The sequence below is a fragment of the Lonchura striata genome, chromosome 11 (assembly GCF_046129695.1).
Source record: "Lonchura striata isolate bLonStr1 chromosome 11, bLonStr1.mat, whole genome shotgun sequence".
In the NCBI taxonomy this organism is placed as follows: Eukaryota; Metazoa; Chordata; class Aves; order Passeriformes; family Estrildidae; genus Lonchura; species Lonchura striata.
Window position 1 is genome coordinate 21,904,536 of NC_134613.1, and position 11,259 is coordinate 21,915,794.

The following is an 11,259-nucleotide window of genomic DNA, read 5'->3' on the forward strand; positions in this document are numbered from 1 at the left end:
AAGTTTTATCTTGTCATCTTTATTAAAAAAACACTACAGCATTTTTTTTAGAGAAAAAACAGTAAACCTTATAGTTAAAGCTTAAGATTAATTCAATCAGGTGGTGGTTGTTTTCTTCATTTCCAGAGGTGTTTGTAGAGGCAAACCAGTGAGCTTGGCTGCTGTTTTCTTGGAGTCAAAACAAGAGACACTTGCTGAAAGTGAAGTTTTATTGAAAACCATTTTTAAGCAGTAAGGAAGTTAAAAATTCAAATGCTTTATTTCAAATAGAAACAAACTAACTTACAACACAATGTACGAAGCAAATAAGTGATAGCAATATTGACACTTAAACATCTTTTAAATCAAAAATTCAACAAAAATATATGTCAGCTTTTAAGTACACAATCTGCATGTGGTAATATATACAGCCAAGTGAAAAATATAAAAAGAAATACCGTTCTGCTTAAGAACATGATATAGTGAAGACTTTGGTAGAAAAAAATGTCTTATTTTTAAAAGTGTAGTCTTCTAGGATGCTTCATTGAATCCAAAGACTAAAAATTAAACAGATCTATCCCATTACACTGCTGGAGGTTGCTGTCACAGGTAGTTCACCGACTGTTGATCCTGTTGGAATCACACAGTGATAATCGGCTAACACAAGGGAAAAGGCAGAGTGGGAACAGTTGATTGTACACAGGAAGACCACCAAACCAATGCCTCTGTTTCACTGGCACTCCCAAGCCTACTGTTCTTCTTGCTCATTGCTGTTGTGAAGGCTGATCTTTTGGACCTCCAGCTCTTCTGCACTGACCATGGAGGGATCAATGGCTGCGTACCGGGTACCATGGAACTGCAGCAAGTGGATCTGTTGGACAAGGAAATAACACAGAAACAGGTGTAGGAGCACAGAATAGAAACCATGGCTCTGGACCATAAAGGTTGAGAGCCAGAAAACCCCCAAACCTGGCCCAGCATGGACACAGCTGCTCCCAGCCTGCCCTTTGGTATCAGCAGCACAGAGCACAGGGAAGTTAAGAAACAAAAGAAGCTCAGTGGGAGTTTCCTTCTGCTGTTGTGGCTAAACACATTCATAGATTGAATTCAGGAACTCACTTGAATGTACAGGTTGACCTCAGCACTCCTGCAGAGGTAGGGGAAGTTGCCTCCTGTTTTGAGGTGAGCTCTTCTGGCATTAGGGTAAAGCTTATACATTTCTTCTTTTGCTTCTGTTGAAAGTGCGCTTTGGTCAAACACCTGTGGAACAAGTCCCAGCAGTGAGTTCTGAACCTCAGATTTGTTGTTACATCAGATTGGCTGCATGCTGCTCCTGGAGGAGACCCTCAGCTTCTTTGTGGAATGGTGTTAATGAAACAAGCAAACCTGGGCGCTGACAGCTACCAAGCCAATACTGCAATATTGAAACATATGGCACAGAACATCTAATTCGTAACGCGGCACAGGAAAGTCACAGTGTTGCCCAGTCAGCAGAAGGCTTCCCTAAATAGGAAGTTACATGCTGCAAATGCTTGCTAAGTTGCTAACTGAATATTGTGGCTTCATCTGCCAAAGGGAGGAAATAGTGTTTAATTAAAAAATTGAGATTCACTTACATCCATAATGGTTACAGGGATGTCTCGGATTTTGTGAGGTTCTACATAGGAGTTCTGGCAGTTGAGGGTGAGTCTCGAGGCCAGCTCGCTCTGGCCCAGGCTCTCCAGCTTGCAGTAGAGAGAAACATTGATTAACAACATATTTCACTGCAGGAAGTTAATGAAATATTAATAATACAGCCAAAGAGATGATAGTTTTAAGAGAGGAAGGTTGTAATTCCAATTTAGTATTACCCTGCATGGGACAAATGCCTAAGCCACATTCCACAAGTTGTTCCTGCCCCCAGAGCATGGCCTACAGCTCTATCCCAGCATTTTCTCCTTTTCCACCTCAGTTCCTTAACTCCTCTTGATTGACACAAATAAACAGAACTGAGGCAGAGGGTCATTGAATCAGTTAAAGCGATTCAGTAACTGGCTGTGACAGACAACACCTGCTAAAGATCCACTTCCCACTCCTCCCTCCTGGGTCAGTGACTGAAGAAAGCAGCAGAAATATCTCCAACCTCCCACTCAGTGAGTACAGAGTGACACCACAGCCATTAGAGCACACCTACCCTGTCCACCATGAAATCAATCCCATCGGCCATTTCAGGATCTAGAGGACCAGATGCAAAATTCCCAAGGACAATTTTTTTCAGCATAAAAGCAGGCATCAGCCAAAAGCTAAAACAGAAAGAAGATGTAACAGTATCTTCAAGCACCAAGGATTCAACATCAAGATGCTGTATTGTAAATGCTTTCTTTCCTTGCAGAGAATTTGTGTTTTAACTTCAAATTAAATCCTTGAAGAAACTTCTAGTTACATGGCAAAAGTATACTTTAAACATGGTGAACAACACGTTTCTTGCTCTAAATGGTTTTGTTAGACAACAGGCAGAGCTCTTAAATCTGACCACACATACACAGAGGATCACAGAACAATTTGTTTAATTCCACACTCTGAATAGTTAACATTTCCATTCTCCTTGTGGTGTGCTTTTAAAAGTCACAAGTATTCCATCCCACATCATCCTCCCCAGGCCAGAATCAGGTTAGACATATATCCAACTAATCAATGTAACATTTCATTGCAAAAAAAATTAATGCCATAAGTCTGCTTGTTTGTCTTCTTTACCTGTTTGCTGTCCATGTCTGATTGAAAATAGAAGTGTCACTAAAGGCATTACACAAGATCAAAGACTGGACTCTGGGAGATTTGTGTGTGTATTCAGCAAACTTTTGAGCCAGAAAGCCTCCCAGAGAAGCTCCAAAAAGGTGAACCTAATGCAAGGGAAAGAAAAAACCCAAACAGATGACGAAATGTGACCTTTGAGCAGTGTTTCATTACAAAAATAGGTCATTCAAGCTTAGCTTGTCCTTATAACCCATTTTTTGAAAGAATCATTGTTCCATTCATCTCCTGGTTTTATGCGTAATATAAATGTGATAAATACTAAAAAAAGGAAATGTTTTCCAAAGACTCACAGTGCTAATTTCTTTGTGTTTATCAAGCTTAAGAAAAAACTCAAACATTTCACTTTGTTCTCTATAGCTATTCCAGCCCAATAGACTCAACTGTGGTGTTCTGTACTATGTGTGTTAAGAAAGATAACTTCCACAGGATCTCACAAAAAATGAAGTTAACCCATACAATTTAATAGGCCTGGAATAGCAGTTGAATTTAGGCCAAGCATGACAATTTCCAAGGGCATTCACCTTCAAAAATAAACTAGTTTCAAATATGAAATTGCAACACAGCCTCTTTATTTATATGCTGTATTTTTGTATCCTATTGTTCACACTGGCTCTTAAATGAGACTGTTTCAAATATCAGGTTTTTATTGCAACAATTTGTCCACTGCCTTGTCTCAGAGCACTCACTTTATCCAGCTGAAGGTGGTCTAAGAGTTTCCTGAATCCATCACAGAATTCAAGGTGATCCCAGTACACTGGATACTGCAACTGAAGTAGCACAAAGTTAGAAAAAACTGGCCGAGATCAATCTGCTTCAAAGTTGTACCAGTTCTCACATTCAAGGTTTCAAGACAGTGCTTTGCCTCTCCCATGTTATGAAGTTCCTCTTCAAGGTCCCCAGAGCCTGAGGGTGCCAACACCTCCCCCTCAGTTACACAAAAACACAAAGTGCCACTGAGCAGAGTTTGCTGGGGAAAGTGCAGCATTGCCTCACTCTGTGATCAGTGGGAGTGGAGACTGGAATGGTTCTTCAGTGATTTTGTAGAGTGTAACAAACAGAAATCATTAATTGCTGCAAAAGACAGTGGTACTCCTAAAGCCAGGCTGTTTAATATATTGTACAAATCAACACTCCAGCTCAGGAGCTGAGAAGCCCCAGAAAAGCAGGTTGGAAGGATGTAAGGTGTGAATCTGCAGCTATTATATAGTCTGAGAACCATGTTATCCACCATTCCAAAGGAAAACATGGAAACCCTGAACTAACTCATGTGTTTGCCTCAGGGCTAACAGAGATGCAGCTGAAGGCAAAAAATATTTGTGTCCAGGACACACAAGGAGAAAAGTAGGCTGAGAAGTCAACATGGTTTTGGTAAATGCTGCTGTGGACATACAGCAGATTCCAGCCTGGATCCATATGCTAACTACTCTGTAGTGCAACTTAGCACAAAGTTTTTTGGTTGGTTCCCTAAGTCAAAACTAAGCAGTTCATTATCCAACCTCTAATCAGAGCAACAAGCACAAGTACACCACCTTTGACACAGAACTGAGAATACTCACAGCAATAACTCTGTAGCCCCATCCAGTCAGTGCCAGAATTTGCTGGAAAAACACATCTGCAGTTCCACTCACAGGAGGGAGAAATATGAGTGGGCAGCGAATGCTCCTTGGCCCTGCATCATACAGTGACCAGACTTTGCTGTCATCATCGTCTACTATTATCTGGAGAGAGAGACACAGAGGAGAGGAGAAACACAAGGCAGGTGAGGTTCTTCAACAGCTTCCAGGATGGTTTCTAGAAACTTCCAACTTCTAGTAAATGTTATAATACTCAAGGCCTTTTACTCTTCTTCACAATAGCATTCAGGCTGTTTTCTAACTGGAATGATAATGTGGATACACTTGGAACAGAACTGTGGCCACACACCATCAGACTGAATATTTTGTGCATAGTGACATAAGCTGGATAATGAACTGCACATCAGGAAGGAGCCACCTTGCTCACAAGAGGCCCAGGAGGTCAGTTCAGGGTACCAAGAGCAGCAGCTGGAGGCTGGAAGAGCCAGCACTGCCCCAGGGACAGCTTTTTAAACAGCCATTGATACTTGCACCCATGGACAGAAGATGTTACAGGTCTGGAACCACACAGGTCTGTGGAATTAAGCAGCTAGCACCACAAATTATTGATCTGAAACACTTACAGCTGCCTGCCAGAAACAGAGACACACAACTCCCAGGGCAGCACTGCAGGGCTGACCTGGAGGGAAAAATGCTTCCATCACCTGTCAGCATCTCAGGAGCACTGGATTGCCCAGGACACATGGCTGGCTGAGGGAGATTTCTCACACACAAGGTGCTCTCTTTAATGAGCAGCTCCTCATACAGTACCACAAGTCCTAGCATAATTAGTGCCTTCAGAAGTGTTAAGAATTGGGTCTTCTTTCCTAGCAGCACCAAAGCTTGACTTGTTTTGACAAGGCCTATTCTACCAGAAACTGCTTTCTATACTCCAGATGTTCTTTCAATTCCACAACCCAGCAGAAGCTTCATCTTGTACCAGATCAACAAGCACAAACCCCTGGGGGAAAGCCTGAGTTAAGCATCCAGAATGCATCTCCTATGTATTGAGATTTTATAGCTTTTTGAACAGTAATATACAAGCACAATTTGCTTTTCCAACCCAGCAGTTAAGCTTCTCAGCAATCAGAGAGAACAGTGTATTACAAATCAGATTTGCTTGACTAACAAATCTGCTCCTAATAAAGCCAGTATTTCAGGCTCTGGGAGCATGTGAGGAATCACATGGTAATGTTGTTTTCTAGTCTTTATAAAAACAGACAGATTGCATACCAGAGCCTCCAGACCACTGAAACCATTTAAACATAAACCTCATACAAAAGCCTTCCCAATCCCCACCACGACAATTCCTTGCACACAACCCCTGGGCTCCAGGCCTTGCTGTTCTCAGCTGTAATTCCATCACCAATGCTGGATCCATTCAGGGTGGCTACTACCAAGTTTACCTTTAAGAGCATTTCCAAAGGCACACCATAGTCTTTGAAAAATCAACACCAAAGTTAGTTCATGCCAAGACAGTTGAGGCTGTTTCTTTCCTTGAGCCCAGACAGTGAATCAATGGTTTAAGCTCTTATTCTGGTTGATTTCTAGCCACATGCTGGACAGTTTAACTCCAACTCCTGAGCTGTATAGGCAGCAGTGTGGTTAACTCCTGATTTGGGAGGTCACCAAGGTTTTTCTTGTTCTGTTTGATCAATCAAGATCAGCTACAGTTCACACAGAAGGTAAAACCTGCACTGCCTCAAAACAAAGAGCAGAACTTTCTAGCAGGGCCTTGATGAAAACTTTTAGGAAGGACTCTGGTAAGAGAGCAAGTGGTGTATGCAAATGGAGGCACACAGGAAAAGCAGGAGATTTGGTTTACAAATGTTATTTTCTCAGCTGTACTTCCTATATCTAACATGGGCAGGAAGGAGGATGGACCTGTGTATTTCCTGTGCCTGTCAGACAAACATCTCAGCACATTCTCAAACAAACTGCTCTGGCTCTGCTTCCTTAAGTTGATCTTACAGCAGTTACCAAGGCTGGTCATTCCCTCCTCTGTACTGCACATGCTTTGCACTTCTGGGGGAATAATGCAGGCAAATGTATTCCCAAAGACTGCTTCAGAGATTAATTGCATTTTCAAATCGGGCTTTTTAAAAATTTTTTTTCCAATAACCAGGACTAGTTTGTTTATGTATTCATAGGCCACATTCAGCCCTGTGGCATCATTTGCCTTTTGAGGAGATAGAAGCACTCAGGAGGGTAAGGCATTCCTCAGGCTGAAGGTCACCAGGTCACCATCAGCTTCAGCTTACACACATCCCCAGTTGTGAAACCCTGAGCACCGGCAGCAGCTGCAGGCAGTGGGTGCTGGCACTGAGCTGCAGCAGAACCCTGTTTCCTTGGAGCCAAAACCTCCAGTTCCTTCCATTCACCACCTTGCATCCCACCAAGCAGAGTCTCAGGGCACCAACACATCTTTCTGCTGGCCCTGGCTTTGGTGACCCAGTGAGGCACTGCCTGAAGGCAACAAGATGGGGTCAACAGCAATACAACTTTCTTATCTGCAGGACACAAACTGGCAAAAAATAATGAGAATGCTACAGCCCTAAAGGTGCTTCTGCAGCCCACACAGTCATCCAGGCAAGGGAACCACACCAAAGTCAGCTTAGCCCAAAATCAAACTGTAACACACTTGAGGCTAGCCAGGACACTGCTGCTCAGCCTGTATAGCCACAGCAGCAGGGTGTAAAGGCAGGGCTGTCCCTCTGTCTGGCAGCAGTCTGGGCTGCTGCAGGTCACTCTGTAACCACAGCCCCAGCAGCCTGACCCGCAGAAGGTACACGGTGCTTTTCTGGGTCAGGAGTTACACACTGCACTGAATGCCCTCTGCCACTCGGCACATAGAGAGCAGAAGTTGGAGCCCTGCACACCTTAAACACTCTCCTGTGGCTCAGTGAAAGGCTGTGGGGAAATCCAAGCAACAGGAGAAAGTGGTTGGACAGTGTGATTAAGCAGAAGAAACTGTCTGGGTTTTTCCCCCATGGTTAAAGTTATTTCCACTCTCAGGACTCTGTGTGCAGCTGACTGCTGGGAAGCTGCCTTTGGACATTGCTTTGGCCTGAGGACAATGGGCAGGAACAGTGGAGGTGGCTCTGGCAGCTCAGTCCAGTGCTCCCAGGCAGCTCTGAGAGGCCACAGATGTGATGCCCAGCACGCAGCACTCCCTTGGAGCCCCCTCCTCAGGCAGGGCTGGCACTGGGATGGCAGGTACTGCTGCCACAGCTCACAGCTGGGAGCCTCTGCTCCCCAGCACAGGCAGAAGTGACCTCCAAGAAGCATGTGAAGATGAAGGGTGTGCTTTCATGCACTCACATGACATGTGGGACAACAGTTCAGGAGATAAAGCAGCTCAGCAGCACAGCCACAACTGCTCTGCATTAATCACATTGAGTCTCTCCCCCTAAAACATGAGAGGATATTTCACCTACAAGATGTACATACCTTTTTAAGAGGAACTGTGCTTCTGAACCAGTTATAGTCAGGAGAGACTTTAATCTCTCCCATGATGTTTAGAAAAATCTCAGTTTGGGTCAGCCTGAAAAGAGAGAGAATGAGAAATCAATAGCACAGTTTCACCGTGGGCCACTCTCAAAAGCTGTGCTATGTAAATAAAGCAGTGCAGGCTGATTTGCTCTTATCAGTTGATGGCACTACCTCTGACTCACACCAAGTTCACTTTTGCTCAAACCATGCAATTATTCTCCCAGGAGGCAGTCACCTGACTGCCTTACTGCACCAACCTAATTATGAAATGATGATGTTTCTGTAGAAGCATTCCCGTGTGACAGCTGCAGAGAAAGTCAATTGTGTTTCAGGCTGTAAGTGGCTAAAAAACCTAAAGCATGTTCTTGGTTTCTTTTAAATTGATAAGGCACTCCAAGTTTATAGCTAATAAATATTCATACAATTCACTCAGGAATTCACACCACAGACATTATTTCATGAACCCACTCAGTATTCAGGTCTCGTTTTTCCATCTGAGTATAACTGATCCAAACGAGTCCCAGAGCACATCAGGAACATCACCTGATCCGAGGCTTAATTTACAGAAAATCCTTGAAATTTTAATTCTATCCACATGGAAGCAGGCTCTTGTCAGGAGTTACCAATGAAGAAATACTTGAAGCACACCAATTAATACAGCACAAATTGATTCTGAGTTGGGTCCACATAGGAATGCTACTAATTCATTCCCCAGCCAGAATGTCCAAGCATACATAATGAGTATCTTATAATACTCCATTAATTAGTAATAAACACTGACGTAGCTCCAAGATTTAATTGTTTGGGTTTTTTTTTTAAGCAGCAAGAAACCATTAGCTTCCATTTATACAACAAATGTCATCAAACACTTCTGAAGTTTGCAGACTCAATAGCTTCACCCTGAAAGCCAGCTGCCTTGGGAGATTATTTTCATGAATTCACACACAGCACCGTGAAAAGACAAAAAGAAACTTTTGCGCTTGTTATTTAACAGTTGCCAAGTCTAAATCAATAGGTTTTGTTTCTTAATTCTTCATAAAATAAGACCTCGTTGTGTTCTGTGAGTCACTCCAATTCATTTGTCCCTGCAGGAGAGCTGCTGGTGAACAGCTTAACCAGTTTATGGGGTTACAGCTGGATTATCAGTGAGTTACAATTTCCTCATCTTTCAGTCTACATTTGCCATCTTCCAAGTGAAGAAAATATTAATTTTAAAAGGGAAAATACTTTCTAAACTACAGGACAAACACACACCTTCCACAGAGCACGTGCTACACCTCCCATGTACAAAGGTTTGAGATGGGTTGTTCAGCTGTGGCTGTTATTTCAAATTTGTGTGGTTTCACTTTGCTGCTTGCACCAACTGTTCTGCTCACTATCAAAGTCTGGCAGCAGGTAAAATTGCAGCAAGGGTAAAATGAATTTATTCCAATAACCTGCAAAGCAGAGCAGGTGCAAGGATGCTTTCCTGGGCTGGGGGCCTGCAGCCATTGGAGCGAGGAAACCACGGCTCACACTAATTCCTTTCTGTAACCACACATCAATGGCCTCCTAAAAGCTCTTCAGCAAACGACAGTGTGACAAAATTATGGCAGACAAATTGCAGGAAATGCCTTAAAACACACATTCTCTTGCCCTGGACCAAGAAGCAGAAGTCCTGGTCAGGGCCCCGCACGCTGGAGAGGGAGACTCTTCCTGCTGCAGAGGGTTGGCAGCCTCTTCCTGCCGGGATCACCTCGCTGCTTGTGCCACCTCAGTCTTGCAGCACCCTTGAGCGAATGGCTGGGGGCAGGGAGCACAGAGCTGTGCCATTACAGCTGATAAGGAAAAGGCAGCGTGCAGGTGGATTTTGTGCTGGCCCTGTACCTTGTCTGGTACCACAGCGAGTTTAGAGTCCATCCAAAACGCAAATTTTGAACTTCCCTGTTCACTTGTTACCACTCATGGAAGTGAGCCACTGGCCACTAACACCAGGGCTGATTGCCACCAGCTTTCTTCTGAAGGAGCATCTGAGATCACCACTCCTAAGGGCTGCCTTTCTTTCCACACAAGAAGAAACTTGTTTGTTCTCTTACTGAAATGGTTTTTTTTTTCTCCTTTGCACAGAAATGCAGCATTAAATTTGTACACACAAATAACTGACATTAACAACAGCTACATGTGATTTCCAGCCACAGAGAAGCTGAACCATGAACTCAAAACAGGAATTCAGCTACTGAAGGTAACTCAGACCACAAAGAGCCTGATGTTGGTCATGATCAGCCTCTAAACACACAAGTTTCATTTTTCGTAAAACCAAACAACCTGAAGAACTTCAAGCTTTTAAAAACAATTCCTCTGGAAGAATCACCTATGGACGTGCTCAGAGCATTTGGTAATAGTCTCTCTGTGAGTAATTTCACTACACTAATGACATACTCCATTCATTATTGATTTTACAAGACCATAAGAAGATTTATGGCTAACTGATGCGGCGGCAGCACCTTCCCCTCTGCCCCAGCGCTGCTCCCACCAACCCTGCCCCTGCTCCTTCCCCCTCCTCAACCACGTTTGGCTCCCCAGCTTTGCAGGGAGAAGGGGACAAACCCCCACACCCTCAGCACAGGCTGAGGCAGCCCCTTCCCCTGAGAGACCCCCCAGCAAACGGGGCCCCGGGGGCTTCGGGCTCCCTGCGGGGCCGCGTCCCGACCCTCGCCCATCCCTCCCTCCCTCCCTCAGGGGCCGCCCCGCTCGCCTCAGCGCCCACGCGGCCCCTCAGAGCTCCCTGCTCGGTGCGGGGCGCTAAGCTCGGCGGCAGGCCCGGGGACCCCCGCCTCTCCCATGGCTGCGGGGCGCTCACCGGCTGGCCGGGCCCGGGGACGAGGAGCGGCACCGGGAGCAGCAGCGGCACCGGGAGCTGCCAGCGGCACCGGGAGCTGCCAGCGGCCGCCGCCGCTGTCCCGCCCCGCCGGGAGCTCCCGCCGGCCGCCGCTTCCGGGTGCTGCGCCGTGCCGCCCACGTGACCGGGGCGGGGCGGAAGCGGCTCCGCCGCCATCGCTACCGAGGCGGAAGCCGCGTTAACTCAGGGAATGATTCGCCTTGGAAGGGAGTTTTTAAGAGTCGTTTTGTTCCAACCCCCCGCCCACGATCAGGGACTACCAGATCACGTTGCTCCGAGCCCCGTCTAACCTGTTCTTGAACACTTCCAGGGATGGGCCGCAGCTTCCCCGGCAATCTGTTCGCTGCGGGGCAGCTCAGGTTAATTGAGAAGAGCGACAGGTGATACCGAGTCATTCCTCTAATGAACAGCTGGAGTCAAGTAGCCCCGTTTAATTGCTATCTAATAAATAGGAGTTGAAGGTGAGCTGAAAGAAACAGACCTACAGTTGTCTGCAGTTATAGG

At 45.3% G+C, this 11,259-nt stretch overlaps 1 protein-coding gene across 1 annotated transcript; it reads right to left on the minus strand.

The window, feature by feature from the left end:
- Positions 1–195: 195 nt before the first annotated feature.
- Positions 196–10,808, minus strand: SPG21 (SPG21 abhydrolase domain containing, maspardin). The gene is made up of 9 exons (XM_021552587.2): positions 10,717–10,808; positions 7,836–7,929; positions 4,329–4,490; positions 3,459–3,539; positions 2,713–2,858; positions 2,153–2,261; positions 1,596–1,703; positions 1,099–1,239; positions 196–850 (listed from the first exon to the last, which is right to left on the minus strand). The coding sequence occupies exons 2-9, from the start codon at positions 7,896–7,898 to the stop codon at positions 728–730; spliced, it is 933 nt and encodes a 310-aa protein (XP_021408262.1). The 5' UTR covers positions 7,899–7,929; positions 10,717–10,808; the 3' UTR covers positions 196–727.
- Between the last annotated feature and the right edge of the window lie 451 nt (positions 10,809–11,259).

Bases quoted from the DNA above. Each gene is read 5' to 3' on its own strand.
- SPG21 (XM_021552587.2), bottom strand. From the start codon at position 7,898: ATGGGAGAGATTAAAGTCTCTCCTGACTATAACTGGTTCAGAAGCACA. The intron at 2,262-2,712 runs GTAAAGAAGACA...TTTCTGTTTTAG, and splicing joins CAGACATGGACAGCAAACAG to CTTTTGGCTGATGCCTGCTT. The intron at 1,704-2,152 runs GTAGGTGTGCTC...CTCTACTGCAAG, and splicing joins TTGATTTCATGGTGGACAGG to CTGGAGAGCCTGGGCCAGAG.